Below are 16,209 nucleotides of genomic sequence, written 5' to 3' on the forward strand. Positions count from 1 at the left end.
CCCGGGGTGCTCTGCTCCGCGCTGGGACCCCTCAGCAAGGTGCTGGCTGCTGGGGGGGGGGGGCGACTTTGCTTAAAGGCTTGTGGGTGGGGGGGTGCTATTGGGGTTTGTGGTGCTCCCCACCCCCCACCCTCTTGAAAAAGGCTCTGGCATCGCCCGGGAAGAACGGCCAGGAGACGGAGGTGGTACCCAAAACTTCACGGTGAACCCCACGCTCAGCCAGAAACCCCCCAGGGCTGCCACGACGAGAGAGACCCCCCCCCCCCCCCCCCAAACCCCCCCGGCGAACCCCCCGCGCTCGCTCTGCCAAATGCCCCCGAAGAAAAACATTCCTCCCCGCCCTGGGGAGGCAAAAAAAACCGAAAAATAAATCCGGGTCGTGGTCCTGAGCCGGGGCGTGGGTGGGAATGGCCCCCTCCTCACGGCGGGTCCCCGCCACGCGATGCCCCCCCATGGCGGGGGCCACGACGCCCCACGGTCTCGCTGCGGCGGCACTGAGGAAAACCCAGCGGCCTCCAGCCGGGCCGGGGAAGCCGGGCTGATGCTCCTCAACCTCTCCATCCGTCCGTCCGTCCGTCCGTCCGCTGGTCAGCAGTGTCCCCCCACCCTGGGAGCGGGCTTAGGACGTGTCCTTCAGCTCGGGGCTGGGGGGCTGCGGGGGGGGCACCTCCGCCGAGGGCGACCGCATCTCCTGGGTGCTGCCTGCGAGGAGAGACGAAGGCGTGAAGAACCTCGGTTCCTGCCCGTCGTGCGTTGTCCCCCACCTTGCCCACGACCTACCCGCGCTGAGGGACATCTCGGCCAGCTTGAGGGGCAGCTCGGCGGGGCTGAGGCCGGCCGGCGAGCCCAGGATGTCGGGCAGGGCGTTGCGCCGGCCCGTTCTGCCCGAGGAGGCGAAGTCCAGCACGGGTTCCACCTCGGTCATGCTAACCCTGGAGAGACACGGTCCCCTCCCCGTCAGCTGCTCACAGAATCCCAGCATGGCAGGGGTTGGCAGGGACCTCTGTGGGTCACCCAGCCCAGCCCCCTGCCCAAGCAGGGTCACCCAGAGCAGGCTGCACAGCACCGCGTCCAGGCGGGGCTGGAATATCTCCAGAGAAGGAGACTCCACAGCCTCCCTGGGCAGCCTGGGCCAGGGCTCCGTCACCCTCAGAGCATCCCAGCTCTGCTCCGGGTGGGTGCCCCGGCTCAGGGCAGGCAGCACCCACTGCCCGCAGCTCCCTCTACGACCCCCGCACCCACCCTGACCGCAGGCTCTCCAGGAGCGAAGGCTGGGGCCACCCTGCCCACGGGATCCCCACCCCGTCCCCAGGGTTGGCAGCTTTGGGTGCTTGTGACCTCTGCTGGTCTCAGCGTCGTGGAGGAAGGGGGGAGTCCTCGGGGGTCCCACCAGCACCCCCGCTCCGAGCATCCTTACCGGGCACCCTCCAGCCTGGCCTGGTGCTGCGTCTCCCAGGGTCCCGCTCCGCTCCCCCCCCCGACGTCTCCCAGCCAGCGAGGGACCCCACGGGGGACGGGGGCTCCTGCCTGGGTCCCCTCCGGCTCCGACCTGGCGTGGGGCAGAACAGGGGTCAGCGATGGCTCCTGGCGCTGGTGCCAGCGGGCTGGGACGGAGGGAGCGAGGAGCAAGCCCTGGGGTGGCAGAGGCTCTGTCCCCGTGCAGGGCACCCACAGCACCCCACAACCTGACTGTGACAGGCAGGGACCCCTCGTCCCCGGTGGGCAGGCAGGAGGAGGGGGTGGCACCGGGGGCTCGATGGAGAGCGGGCACTCAGCAAGGGGGACCGAGTGGCACCGGCTGCAGTGCCAGGGGACAAGGGCACTTCGTCCCCAGCCTGGGCACCCCACGGTGTCCCTTGGAGAGCGGCTCTCGCTCAGGCGATGCTGGGGTCCCCTTGGGGGGGGGGGGGCTCTCCTGGGAAGCCCCCAGCACCGGGCACCATGCAGAGCCCCCCGGCACAGAGCCGTCCCCGGTGCACGCTGCTGCCGGGACCTCACCGGGGTGTGTGCTCGGCTCTGGTAAATATTTTGGACTTTGCAGGCACCAAGGGGTGGCACAGAGGTGACACAGGGGTGGCACAGGACCTTGGGGGGACAGGGATGGCCTCCACCCTCCCCAAACCCCCTCCACCCACTCACGGGGCGCAGGGACCCCCACGCAGACACGGCCCCCCCGGGACGGATTGTGGTGGTGATACTGGGACTGGTGTCCCCAGGCTGGTGGCGACGGGAGCTCGTCCTGCCGTGTGGGGCGTGAACTCACCCGTGTCCCCGTGGGAACTGCGCTCCAGCCAAGGACAAGCCGAGGTCCCCGAGTCCTCGGGCGCAGGCGCCGTGCTGAGCGGGACGAGTGACCCCGGCTGCGTGCGAGGAGGAGAAATGAATGATTAACCCGGGCGGTGATTCGTCACGGGGCAGCACCCAGCCCCTTCTCGGGTGGGGAAACTGAGGCAGGGAGCGAGGCGCTGGTGTCTGACGAGGGTCCGTGGCCCCGTGGCGGGTGGCTGTGCTGCTGCGGGGGGGGGGGGGGGGTGATGCTCCCTGTGCAGGGATCGGCACACGTGTGTGCATCGGCACATGTATGTGCATGTTGGCATGCATCCCCCCGGCTGGGCTGTTGTGTGTGAGAGTGCGTGGAGCTGGAGCTGAGCCCCGCGGTGTGCACGCCTGGTGCCCTCTGGTACACGTGTGCAGGCATGCTGTCCCGTGGCACATGTGTGTGCATGCTTGGCATCCCTTGGCACATGTATGTGCATGCATGCTGCATGGCAGCACATGTGTGTGAATGCATGGCACCCCCCAGCACACGTGTGTGCATGTGTGGTGTCCCGTGGCACGCTCATGTGCACGCACTGCATCCTCTGGCACACGTGTGTGCATGTGTGGTGTCCCATGGCACGTTCATGTGCACGCACCGCATCCTCTGGCACACGTGTGTGCATGCACGGTGCATCGTGGCACATGTGCGTGCATGCATGGCACCCCAGCACATATGTGTGCATGCCGTGTGCCCTGTATGCACACGAGCACACGCGTGCACCCCTGTGTCAGCGCTGCTGCCGGCTCCTGTTCGTGCCAGCGCCGTGTCACCTCCTGGTCACAGAGCTGCTCACCACGCACCGCACGTCCCAGCTCATGTCCCCTGCCTGCGCCCGGCGCCCCGCACCAACGCCGCTCGCCCGGCGGGAGCCCCGGGACACGGCCTGGCGTGCAGCACCCGTGACGGCACCGGAGCTCCCGCCGTGTCACCCTGGAAACCTTCGGGGAGCAGGCGCTGGGTGAGCCGGGGCTCACGCACCGGGCACGCGTGATGGCGCGGGCACACACGGGCACGCTCGTGGTCACACATGAGCATGCGCAAAGTCATGTGTGCACACATGCAACCACGCATGCACGCGTGCCTCTAAGCATGCACGCGAGCAGACGTGCACACGGAGCCTCTTTGCACACCCCAGCACGCCAGGAGCCGTGCAGGGCCGGGTCGAAGCTGCCTTCACAGAATCCCAGCATCCCAGCATGGCAGGGGCTGGCAGGGCCCTCTGTGGGTCACCCAGCCCAGCCCCCTGCCCAAGCAGGGTCACCCAGAGCAGGCTGCACAGGACCTCATCCAGTGGGTCTTGAATATCTCCAGAGAAGGAGACTCCACAGCCTCCCTGGGCAGCCTGTGCCAGGGCTCTGTCACCCTCAGAGGGAAGAAGTTCTTCCTCATCTTCAGCTGGAGCTTCCTCTGCTTCAGTTTGTGCCCGTTGCCCCTTGTCCTGTCGCTGGGCACCACTGGAAAGAGTCTGGCCCCGTCCTCCTGACCCCCACCCTGCAGATATTTAGAGGCATTTCGAAGGTCCCCTCTCAGCCTTCTCTTCTCCAGGCTGAACAAACCCAGCTCCCTCAGCCTCTCCTCGTAGGAGAGATGCTCCAGTGCCCTCCTCATCCTCGCAGCCCCATCCCCGCAGCCCCAGCCAGTGCCGCTGCATCGAGCGCAGGAGAACCGGGCAACTCGCAGCCTTCGAGACCGGGCTGGGTCCTGCCGTCCCCTGCCCGCAGCCAAACGTCTCGGGGTGCTGGTGACGGGATGCCCAGGGCCGAAAAGCCGTGCAGAGACAGCAGGGCTTTCACGCTGGCACAGACAGCAAAGCTGCTGGGACCCCAGAGGGGACCCCCAGGGGAATTTGTCATGGGGTGGGGACCCCTGAGCGCTCCTGGGCTGCAGCATCAGTGTCACAGGGATCCCACTGAGCTGTCCCCCGTCCCCCTGCATCCCTGGGCTCCCCTGGGAGCAAGGTGCCAGCGCCTGCCCCGTGCCAAGCGCTGCCGCGTCCTCCCGGCCCCCCAAGCAGCAAACCCAACCCGGCGCTGGGCAAACAGCGTTGCATAAAGCCCAGGGCTCTGCCCGGAGAGCAGAGATTTCCACCTCTAAGCAGGGACCATTTCGGGGAGGCTTAACATGGTCTCAGCTGAAAAAAGCTCCTGGAGTCACATGGAAGGACCTCAGGATCGCTGGCTCCTTCTTTAATGCCCCTAATGGGATATAAGAGCATAGGGCAGAAATAAACCTTAATCCCCCCAGGAGATGGGCTGAGGTGGAAGATACTGGGAAGAGGTGGAGGGAGGACACAGCGCTGGGATGTGTCGTGTCCCCTTAGTCACGTCCCTTGGGAATCGAGCCAGCCCCACCACGGCAAAAGCTGCCTCTTGCACAGAGGCCACCGGGAGACCAGAAAATGTCCTACAAGGCCACATCCAGGCTGGGATGCCCTCAAACCTCTGGCATGTTCACGCAATGCAATGTCCACCCGACACGAGAGCTCCCCGGGTCTCCATCCCCGCAGTGCTGCTGAGCCCTGATGCTCTCGTGCCACGTGGGTGAGAACTGTGGGCACAGAATCATGGAATCACTAAGGTTGGAGAAGCCCTCTAAGATCATCAAGTCCAACCATCACCCCAGCACCACCATGCCTGCAAAACCATGTCCTAAAGTGCCACATCTACATGTTTTTTGAACCCCTCCAGGGATGGGGACTCCACCACCTCCCTGGGCAGCCTGGTCCAGTGCCTGACCACTTTTTCAGTGAAGAAATTTTTCCTGATATCGAACCTAAACCTCCCCTGACGCAACATAATGAGCTGCTCGGTTTGGGCTGGGGATGCTCAGTAACAAAATTTGGCTGTGGCAATGACCAAATAAAGCAGAAGAGAGGAAGGTGATGGTCTGGGTGAAGGCCAGCAAGAGAGATGCAAAGCGATCATGAGATGATAGCGCAGAGAAGTGAGATTTTGCCATCCCACCGCGGCTGGGATGCGTCGCTCCCCATCACATGCTGCTGCAGATCCCCATCCCACGCCCGGTGTCCGGGCTGCCCGGGCAGCCTGTGCAGGATTAGACCTTGCCTTCGCCATCCGGGCCCCTTGCAGGAAGATCTGCTGCAGGAAACCTCTCCTGAGCCCTGTTTTGGCTGCTGCCCCACTGCTCGTCCTTAGTGTCCAGAGCCTGGAGCAGCCAGGGGAGCTCCTGTGCTTGTGGGCAGCAGGAGGAAGAGCTCCTGCCCCAGCCCTGCTCCCCGCTTGGCTGCTCTTTGCTCCAAACCTCCTCATCCAAGCCCAACCCCCCCCAGATCGATGGCTTGTGAAGGAGATGCGGCAGCTGGACATCCCTACGGAGACCCAGAGCATCAGCCCTAGGAGGGAGAGTGGTCTGGGGGAGAAGCACCCAACCCCCTCTTCCTCTTCCCTCTCTTCTTCCTCCTCTACCAGCCAGGGAAGCTTCAGGATGGACCCAGCCAAGGGACTGACCTGGGCTGGAAACAAGCACCCCTTTCCCTGCCACCTGCGGGCAGTGACACCGGGCGCGGGCGATGATGGGCAGGGACGCGCTACAACCACCCCGTGCCAGACCCGGGCTTTGCTGTCAGCGGGAGGAAACCACCCAGGGGCCCGAGGAGAAGCTTGGTCGCGTCCCGCGGGGTTTGGGTGGGATGGGCAGCAGGGTTTGGGGGTGGGGGTGTCCCCTTCGACGCGGCGTCGCTCCTGCTGGGAGGCTTGGCCCAACCTCCCCTTTCGCTGGATGGAAAAGCCCTGGAGGAAGGAGGGAAGATGCCAAACGGGCAGAGAACGGTGTGAACCCCGGGGATGGAGCAGGCGAAGAGCCCGAGAGTTCAGCTGGGGGTCAGACACCTCCATGGGCAGCACGTCCATGAATCCTCCCTGGAGATGGAGCAGGGATGTCCCCTCCAACACAGCTCGGGGTGCCGGGGCTGGGAGGGAGCTCACCCGAAACAGCATCTGTGGCTGCTGCCAGAGCCGGTGCCCGGAGCGTGGGCACCACGGGACATCTCATGGTCCCCACCATGGTCACATCACCCTGGCCAGCCGTGCCCAGCGCATTCCCCTTCCCAGGGCAAGTGAGCCGGGAACTCTCTGGGGGGTTTAGGGCCGGGGAGGTGTTATAGTGATGGCTGTGAAGTTTTGTTAAGGCTCCATCTAACCGTAGGCGTAAGGAGTTGCTTTTTCAGCTTCAGAGTGGTTGGTGGGTTGTTAGCTCATCTGGAAGTCCAGGTTTGGGCCATTTAATGTTCTTGGCTGTCTTGCTAAGGGGCTTTCTTCACACTCGTTTAATTCAATGTGTTCTGGGGTCTGTGCCGTGCCCTGCCGATGAGGGACAGAAGCACTGCAGCCCCGAGCCCTCTGAAAATCCGCCGGCATCTCCACGATGGCGATGTTCTTCGGAGAAGCTGAACGCGATGAAAAGCGGGAGGGATTTGCTGAGGCGTAACTGTGATGCTGAACTAAACGAGCGTTGCAAGCCGGGAAGGGAAGAGCTGCCCCGGATCAGAAAGGGATGAGCGCATCATCCAGGAAAATCAACGACGAGTCCACGTGGGAGGAAAATCCAACGGGGCTGATTTAACCAGAGACCGACAACCACCAGACAGACGAAGCAGCCCCTGGAGCCTGGCAGAGCAGATGGCAATAATTAAACACGGGATAAAATCTGGAGAGCTGAGAGATCTCCCACGGAGGCAGCAGGTTGGGTCCCGGTGGTTCCGTCTCGCGGGATGCGGGCAGCCGTGTCCCTGCCTGACGTAGCGGCAGCGCTGCCGGTGTTGGAGCCCAGAAGATGCTGAGCAGGCACCCTCTGCCACGTAGAAATGGGCTTCACCGGCTGTCAGCAGCCCATAAACGGCTCCCAGGACCCAGGCGAGAGGGAAGGATGGGAATAAATATTGCCCCAAACTCACTGTCTCCAGGGCAGGGGGAGAAAATGAGAAAGGAAAAGGCTCCAGGGATGTTGGCTGGCGCAGGAATATTTAACGCGGAGCTGCAAGGCGACTCAGAGAACAGGTTCTCCTTGAAGCCCAGAGCACGGGGAAGTCCCATCCCCAGTGCCTGGAGATGACGATCCCTCCTGGAAGCGATGCTGGCTGGGATGCGGCTGCCAGCGCCTGGCTGTGGGGGGCTGCTGGCACCCCGCTGCCTGCCCCCAGCAGTGAAACCCTTCCGACCACGGACCGGAGCTTTTCTCCCTAAATCGCCAGGCTTCCAGGCAGGCTGGGAAGGTGCCTGGGCCAGCTCAGATCCCGCCTGGCACCTTTGGAGTCACGGTGACACAGCACGGAGCGAAGAAGCGCAGGGACCCAAGCGAACCCGTGCCTGGGTGCTCGGAGCAGCATCGACGTCTCACGCTATGTTTTCCCCCATTTTTCCCTGGTTCCTCCTTGCCGCGTGGCCTCAGCTGCTCCCCAAAGCTTCGAGGAATCGTTCCAGCAGGTTTTCGGAGAGGAGGTTACGCTGGCAGCTCCCCAGATCTCTGACCCAGCGTGAGAAGGTCCAGCTCATCCCGGTACCCGTGGGGTTGGCCCCTCCACATGATGCACTTCCACACTTCCCAGCAAACACCACCGCCTGAAAGGCATCCAACACGTGGGCTCCCACCACCTCCCCTCGCCGCTGAGCAGCAGATCTTCCTCGTTATCTAATGTACTTACAGCAGTAATTCTCATTACCCTCTAAGCCCCTTCCCGTCGTGTCCTGCTGTGCACTTTGACCTTCCTCCCGGCTCTTGCACACTCATCCTCGCAGCCTGCCCTGCTTTGCCTCTGCTCCACAGCTCCTGCTTGCGCTTGGGTTGCCTCACCCGTCGGTTTGGGGCATGATGGAGTGTCTCTTCCTCCCCTCCATCATCCTGACTTCCCTCTCATCATCCTGACTTCCCTCTCATCATCCTGACATCCCTCTTCTCCCTTTCCCCTGCTCCCTCCCTGGTCCCCATCGCTGCCCTGCAGGTGGGCAGGACCTGGTCTAGACTCAGTCCCATCACTGCTCATTCCCCAATCCCGAATTATTCCACCCAGACCTCTCCCTGGGACACAAGGATGCTTTCAGAGATCATCCTTCACTTGTCTTTATTCACCCCCTGTTTCCTTTTTGCATGCTTTAGGGCTGACTTATTTTTTTAGGAATTTTTCTCCAGCTGTAGAACTTTGAAATTTCTTTTTCATGGTAAAACCTGAGATGTGTCCTAGCTAACGCCAGCCCAGACCGAACAGAAACGCTCCCTCTTGCTGTCTCTGCAGCGGGCCTCGTCCAGGCTTGTTGGGTCTTGGTACCTAAATTCCCATTCAAGGCAAAGAGTGAGAATGACGGACTCCGAAACGGGACACTGAGAACCTTCATTCCCCGTAATTCCTGGGTGCCGAGAGGAAGGAGAGCCCCAGCGGTGGGCACTGCTGCTGGCGCCCATAGGACAGAGTCGCTGGGAGAAACGACGGGTGCGTTATTGCTCCATCAGTCTCGTCGCGGCTCGGGGATGACGGCAGAGCTCAGCTCTGCTTAATATCCTCATGAAAGCCAGGCAGAAAAAGAAAATCCAACCTGAGTCTCTCCAGACAGGATTCCAGGCTACTGGTAGAAACTGTCACTGTGGTTTGTAACGCTGCAAGCACAAATCAGAGCCAGTCCCGCTTGAGGGGAAGCGTGAAACCAGCTCCGGCGCTCGCTGACACCCCAACCCAGCAGCTGCAGGGCAAACCCAAACACTGCCGACCCACATCCGGGTGCCTCCAGGCCTCGAGGTGCTCACCGTCACCCCCCCCATCATGGCTTGGCTTCTCCAAAGGGCAGCGACCGCGGGAAAAAAATCCCCTTTGGATCCTGCAGACCTGGACTAGGCCAGGAAAAAGTGCTCTGGCAGACTCGGTGGTTTATGATGAGGGGACTGGAACAGCTCCCCTACGAGGAAAGGCTGAGGGAGCTGGGCTTGTTCAGCCTGAAGAAGAGAAGGCTGAGAGGGGACCTTAGAAATGCCTACAAATATCTGAAGGGTGGGGGTCAGGAGGATGGGGCCAGACTCTTTCCATTGGTGCCCAGCGACAGGACAAGGGGCAACGGGCACAAACTGAAGCAGAGGAAGCTCCAGCTGAACCCGAGGAAGAACTTCTTCCCTCTGAGGGTGACGGAGCCCTGGCCCAGGCTGCCCAGAGGGGCTGTGGAGTCTCCTTCTCTGGAGATATTCCAGCCCCGCCTGGACGCGGTGCTGTGCAGCTTGCTGTAGGTGACCCTGCTTCAGCAGGAGGGTTGGACTAGATGACCCACAGAGGTCCCTTCCAACCCCTACCATTCTGTGATTCTGTGATTATGTTTAACCCCAGCACAGCCCTGCTGAGCACAGCATCTCCTACCAGTCCGTACATTGGTAAAGCTGAGGCTGCTCTTCCCGCGGGACCAGCGCATGGGGCATCCCGGGCAGATGCCGAAAGCATCAGGGAAACCTGAATCTGCGATGCCCTCTGGACCATCCTAATTTCATTCCTGGACAAGCCTGAGCTGCTCGTATTAAAGAGCGAAGTGCTAAAAGCTCAGCGGGCAGAGGCAGGCGGACGTGGGCTGACAGCGCAGCATCACTGCTGGGCTTTGCTGGGGACTTACCCTGCGCCCCGAAGCTCCCAAAACCCCGGTGCGGGACGGACGGGGATGGACAACCTCAGCTGTGTCGGCCATGGGGCCCTGCTCACCCAGAGAGGGAACAACCACGTCCCGCGTCCTCGTCTCCATCGCCCTGGAGCCCGGGGCTCCCAGCCCAGCGCATATCGGTGCTTCCCATCCCGCCCCATCTCCCCTGGGTTCCCAGTTCTCCCCTGGGAAATTTAGAGAGGACAATTTTTCCCTCATTCTGTGCTAACAGCAAGCACCTCTGGTTTTTACCGTCCTATAGAGCAGGGCTCCTGTTCCCCGGCAGCTGGGAGGTGCGAGGTCCCTGTGCAGAGATGCAGGCAGGAACGGGGAGAGCCACTGCTGGCAGGGATGGAGCTGCTTTGCAGTATGGCATCCCCGAGGAAGGAGCCAGCAGCTCCCTCACTGGGGTCTGACACACGAGCTGGGCAAAGCACCGGAGTGGGAGCAGCACTGGGACAGCAGAACGATCCCATCCTTGCGCCACAGCCACCGCCAGTCCTACCCGCCCACTCGTCGGCATCAGGAAAATGAAAAGCACCCAAAAAAATCACCAGCGATATCCCAGTCGTGGCTATTTACTGCGGGAACCAGGCAAATCCTTCGGGCCAGCAGCGCTGGCAGCTCCCAGCTTTGGGTGACAGCGGGGAGGTGACAGCTACGTGACCCAGCTCGGCACCGCCAGGCAGGAGGACGCACCCGTCGCGAGCACAGCAGCCAGCAAGACCCCCACCCGCACGTCGGTCTGGGTGCAGGGCGAGATCGCCCGTTGAGCAGCAGCTCCTCCAGCTCGCACCCGTCCCCCCGTGCCCCCCGAGCAGCCTGGACCACCGGCTCATGTTCCCGGGCCCCGACCCGCCAGGCGGGAGATGCTGTCCCGCATCCCAGGGCGGGATGCAGGGGGGGAGCCCGCCGCATCCCGGGGTGGCTGGAGGCTGCTCCAGCAGCTCCCAGTCCAGCCCAGTGTTTGCCAGCCTGTGGGCCGTGACCTCTTCCAGGGCTTGCGAGCACCCCTGCCTCCACCCCCATCAGTTAATTACCTTTAATTGCTGGTGTGGTGGGAGGAGAACAGGAATTTCCCCTGGGGGTTTGGGTGCCCATCAGGGATCCCACAAGGGTGCTGGGTGCTGTGTGGGAGGGCTGAGCCTGCCTCCCCTGTGCTTCTCGCCCCGGGGGTCTGCTGTCAGCCCCATCGTCGGCATTCGGGTCCTTTCGGAGTCCAGGGGGGAAAATGCAACAGCCGCTTTCACGCGGAGGTGATGGAGACCCACCCGCAGCCCCCACGGAGAGGGACCTGGCACCGTGGCAACCCAGCACCTGCTCCCGTAGCCGAGGGAGGGGAAAGGGAGCTGCCCCCGCCACGCGTCTCGGGAGCGAAGCCGGCGATCTCATGGGAGGTAATTACGGTGACCGAGCCCTGGGTCGTACAGCTCCCACCGTAACCTTCAGTTAGCTGCTCCAACCACGGCACAAACGATAATTTTGCATAATAAATGTGTCACCCACACCTAAATCTGTTTCATTCTTAAGCAGTTTCAGGCTCCCAAGTGGCTTTTCGTCAGCTGCTCCAGCCTGAGCACCCTGGGTGGGAGCCGACGGGCCAGATCCGAGATGCTGGGGATGGGGACAGGGACATCCGCGATTCTCCTGGCCGCGGAGCGTGTGGGTGGCACGGGGACTTGTGCCAGGGGAAACCCGAGGAGTGGGGAGGATTCTGCGACGCGGGCCGTGGGCTGCTTGGGCTGGGGGATCTGCGGCGGGCGCAGGGTGCCTGCCAGCTGGGTGCCACCAAGCTGGGCTGTGCCGTGCCAGCAGCGCCGTGGGCTGGGTGGCATCAGGCACCAGGTGTTTCTGGAACGCAGCCGGACGGCCCTGGGCTCGGCCATGCACCGCGGGAGCCGCTCCTCCCGGCGCAAGGTCCCTGTTCTCCATCTACCCCTGGTCGGCACCTGGAGAGGACCCGGGTCCAGCTGGGTATGGTGGAGAGGGCAGCAGGGGAGCGGCACTCCATGCGGAGGAGGCTCAGGACGTGCAGCAGGCACCCAGATAATGAATTTTGGGGAGCAGAGCCAGCTGACGGCTTCCCAGGCCACGTGCTGCAGCTGGTACCTCCGGCTCCCCGGGGAGCCCCCGGCTTGTGCCTCCCCCCAGGTCCCTGGCAGCCGGCAGATTTTCTCCTTCCCACTCCAACTCATCCAAGAAGGGAGGTGGAAGCCTTCCAGGGTGCCCTGCTCCGCAGGCAGCATCCCCTCGGAGGCACCGATGGGCCTCCCCCGCCGCGAAGCCTCGCAGGGAGGTGATCCAGATGTTTTCCCTCATCCCCGCACAGATGCTGGGAGCATCCTCGGGATTCCCTGATGCAGTGGCTGTGGCAGCGCCTTCCCTGCCACCCCATGACACCCGCCTGGCCCCTGGGGAGTTGGCGGGGAGGGGGTGGAAAGCCGAGGAGGGGAGAAACCTGTGCGGGCACCCTAGGATCCGAGGGAGGGTTTGAAATCCCCAGCCCTGACGGAGCAGAGCCGGATCCATCGCCCCTCGGCTGAGCCAGGCGCTAGAACCGCCTGCCCGAGGAGCCAAGCTCGGCGCAGGGCTGTGGTCCCCATCCCCATCCTTCCTGTGCCGTGTCCCCGCAGGGGACCGGAGCTCCCTGTCCTGCGAGGCAGCGCGGGGCCAGGTCAGGAACGGGTGCCGGAGCTTCACCGGCCCAACCGGGAGCTGAATCCCAAGGCTTCCCCCGAGGGTGACTGAACCACAGCAGCCTCCCGCCGAGCATCCCCCGACCCCCAGCCACCTCCTCAGCTTCCCTCTCTGCCCTCCACCCCGCCGCTCGCCATCTGCCTTTGGGGACACCCGGCGCAGCCCTCCACCAGCCACCACAGACCCCAGCGGGCCTCGGCGCGGCTGGCAGGGGCAGGGCAGGGAACGGCCGCTCTTTTAGAGCTGCAAAAATCCCGACGTCCCATTTAGACCCTTCTGAGGTCTCTTGCTCCAGCTGGCACCGTCCCTCGGGGGGGAACAGCTCGGGCGCAGCCTCCTGGCAGGACAGTTTGGGAAGAAATGCTGTGGCTCCCCAATTCAAGGGAGAACCTGGGTCTGCCATGCCCCTTCCCGCTTGAAAACTCCCGCTTTTTGAGGGGAGATGCTGAGACGATACAGGAAGGAGACAGTGATAAGGGTGTTGCCCACCCCTCCTTATATCTCCCACCTCTCCTGCTTGGTTGTGACAAGGGGGGACATCCCAGGAGGACTCCAGGCAGCCCCCTGTGACAGCAAGGGTTGAGGTGTCCCGTGGTGGAGAGCCCCAAGGTCACGGGCTGTGAGTATTGGGGGTGAGCACAGGATGTTCTGCCTCTGCCACCTCCTCGGTGCACTGCCACCCAGCCAGGGGACAGGAGCCAGCTCCGGGGACCAAAGGGACCCGATCCAAGCATCTGCAGGGGCAACCTGCCAAAATAAAGCCCTGAAGGCAGCGAGGAGGGGTTGTCCCTGGGGAAGCCCTTACCTCCCTAAAGGATGTCGCCTGGGAGGAGGCACAAGACGAGCGTGGTTACTGCACGAAGCGGTGCTCAGCCCCATGCCAGCTCTCCCTGGGGTCTCGCTGCCTGGGACCCCCCAGCTCCCTGGGCCCAAAACCATCTGGGAAGCTCTAATCTGGGAAGATGAGAGCTGGAGCTGGGCAGGGGTCAGGGTAGCTGAGAGAAGGATGGGGCAGGGTGGAGGATGGAGGGGACAGAGGTGACGCCAGGACCCGCCAGGGAGGAAGGGGCAGCGAGCAAGGGGGCCAGGGGTGGGTGCCAGGATGGCACAGGGGTGCTGCCATGGGGGTTGATCTGAAGTGCCCACCCCGAGGTGGACAAGCCTTGCTCAGTGCCTGAATGCTGCTCACCCCGACCCTCCTGGGAGCCACCTGCCCTGGTGGGATGGGCACGGACCCCCCAAGCCCCCGAGAGACACCCCACCGCCCTGCTCAGCACTGCAGCCTGATGCAAAGTTTCGTTCCCCCAAAAAAACCCTCTGCCCCCCGGGGACACCCCCATCTCCAGAGCCTCCTGCCCCTCTACCCTCCCTTTGCTCCGACACGCTGCCATGGAGGTGCCCAGGGTGGCACCCAGTCCCCAGCACCTGCAAGCACGGGGCATCCATCGCCATGGCCTTGGTGACCACGTCCCCTGCACCCACCACCCATCAGCTGCTCACCTGGGCTCTGCTGGAACCGGCCCCAGCGCTGGTAACGATGCCGGTACGGGCGCGGGTGCTGACGCCGGTGTCGACGCCTGGGCCGGTGTCGATGTTGAAACCGATGCTGGTGGTGATGCTGGTGCTGGTGGTGACACTGGTGTCGGTGCTGGTGCTGATACTGGTGCTGGTGGTGATGCTGGTGCCGGTGCTGGTGGTGATGCTGGTGTCGGTGCTGATACTGGTGTCGGTGCTGGTGGTGATGCTGGTGCCGGGGCCGGTGCTGATGCCGGTGCCGGTGCCGATGCCGGTGCCGGTGCCGGTGCCGGGGGGGGCCGGGGGAAGGATGCTCGGCTCCAGGCAGGAGCCCCGGGGAAGCTCCGGCTCGCAGCAGCCCTTGGGGCACCCGGGGCCGAGCCGCCGCCGCCGCCGCTCCCCGCCGCTCCCCCCGCCCGGCCCCCGCTCGGCGCGGGGGGGGACACCCACCCGCCCCGCCCGCCGCCCCGCCCGCCGCCACCCCCCCGCTCCGGGGATCGGGCCCCCCCGCTGCCGGGACCGCCCCGCAACCCCCCCCCCCCCCCCCCCCCAGCGAGCCCGGGGACTGCGTCCCTGTGTCACCCCCCCGGCGCTGAGACACCGGGGGGGGAGCCGGTGCCACCCCCCCCCCCCCCCCAACATCTCCCCCCATAAGGCTCCGTAGGACGTTGCCCTGGGGAGGGGGTGCGGAGCCCGGCGTGGCGAGCGGCCAGCCCGCTTGGTAAGAAGTGCAAAACCCCCCCAATTTCTGCAGAATCGGGGTCCCCGGCGCAGCCCCACGGCCCGGGGGGGCTCCGCTCGCTCCCCGGGGCAGCCTGGCCCCAGCCCGGACACCTCCCTGTGCGTTTCTCAGCCCAAACCAACTGCCAGACTCCAAATCTCGAATTAATATAACAGAATTATAAACAGAATTATTAATTAACAAAGAAAAACATTTTAAGAAAAAACGTGGCGGCACCTCTGTGGCGTGTGGTGCCTGAGGGGGTGTGGGTGGGCTGGGAGACCCTGGATCCGGCTGGTAAACCCACCCGGTCGTGTCACAGCCCCGCGTTTTGCCCAGCGTGGGGACTGTCCTCGCGGCAGAAGGACGCGGGGCCGAGCCTGGGTGCGGAGCAGATGCCACCATCTCAGCAGCCCAGGCTGCTCCTGGCCTGGCACCAGCATCACCTCGGGGGGGTACACGAGGCCAGCACCGAGTGCGTGATGTGGGGGTTCCCCCCCTGCACCCCTGCGCTGGATCAGGACAGCGAGGCAGTGACGAACAGAGCCGCCCCGAGCATGAATTAAAAACAACCCAAATCTGCACGCAGGAGCGATATCACAGAATCCCAGGACCCCAGCATGGCAGGGGCTGGCAGGGACCTCTGTGGGTCACCCAGCCCAACCCCCTGCCCAAGCAGGGTCACCCAGAGCAGGCTGCACAGCACCGCGTCCAGGCGGGGCTGGAATATCTCCAGAGAAGGAGACTCCACAGCCCCTCTGGGCAGCCTGGGCCAGGGCTCCGGCACTCTCAGAGGGAAGAAGTTCTTCCTCGGGTTCAGCTGGAGCTTCCTCGGCTTCAGTTTGTGCCCGTTGCCCCTTGTCCTGTCGCTGGGCACCACTGGAAAGAGTCTGGCCCCGTCCTCCTGACCCCCACCCTGCAGATATTTAGAGGCATTTTGAAGGTCCCCTCTCAGCCTTCTCTTCTCCAGGCTGAACAAGCCCAGCTCCCTCAGCCTCTCCTCGTAGGAGAGATGCTCCAGTGCCCTCCTCATCCTCGTATCCCACCTTCCCGGGCTGCCACTGGCTCTGTCAAACGGGGAAACAGTGGGGTTCTGGGGAGAGACTCCAAAATGTCCCCTCCAGGCTCTCAAGCTGTTCCCAGGGCTGGGGACGCGGGGGGCTCTTACAGGAGGGTACCCCCTAGGGCAGCGGAGTCCCTGCTCCCCTGGCTCCGCACCGGGATGCTGTTCCCGGCAGGAGCGGCGCTGGGGGCACGTTCCCAAAGTCCCGGCTCCGGCTGCCCTCCGCTCCCTGCTGATGGCCGGGGGGATGCTCGGCACCCGGAGCGAGGTG

General features: G+C 63.9%; 1 protein-coding gene across 2 annotated transcripts; it reads right to left on the reverse strand.

Moving 5' to 3' along the window:
* Positions 1 to 304: 304 nt before the first annotated feature.
* On the reverse strand, positions 305 to 14,566 carry LOC142363442 (cAMP-dependent protein kinase inhibitor alpha-like). 2 transcript variants are annotated; one of them, XM_075438029.1, is made up of 5 exons: positions 14,140 to 14,566; positions 2,264 to 2,360; positions 1,418 to 1,549; positions 781 to 932; positions 305 to 702 (listed from the first exon to the last, which is right to left on the reverse strand). In XM_075438029.1, the coding sequence occupies exons 4-5, from the start codon at positions 923 to 925 to the stop codon at positions 620 to 622; spliced, it is 228 nt and encodes a 75-aa protein (XP_075294144.1). In that variant the 5' UTR covers positions 926 to 932; positions 1,418 to 1,549; positions 2,264 to 2,360; positions 14,140 to 14,566; the 3' UTR covers positions 305 to 619. The 2 variants fall into 2 exon arrangements, with proteins under 2 accessions (XP_075294144.1, XP_075294146.1); XM_075438031.1 differs by lacking the exons at positions 1,418 to 1,549; positions 14,140 to 14,566 and having other exon boundaries at positions 2,264 to 2,336.
* Between the last annotated feature and the right edge of the window lie 1,643 nt (positions 14,567 to 16,209).

This window comes from Opisthocomus hoazin, chromosome 17 (assembly GCF_030867145.1).
Source record: "Opisthocomus hoazin isolate bOpiHoa1 chromosome 17, bOpiHoa1.hap1, whole genome shotgun sequence".
In the NCBI taxonomy this organism is placed as follows: domain Eukaryota; kingdom Metazoa; phylum Chordata; class Aves; order Opisthocomiformes; family Opisthocomidae; genus Opisthocomus; species Opisthocomus hoazin.

Coding starts and splice junctions, on each gene's coding strand:
- LOC142363442 (XM_075438029.1), bottom strand. CDS start 925: ATGACCGAGGTGGAACCCGTGCTGGACTTCGCCTCCTCGGGCAGAACG. Junction 703..780: donor CGAGATGTCCCTCAGCGCGG/GTAGGTCGTGGG, acceptor CTCTCCTCGCAG/GCAGCACCCAGGAGATGCGG.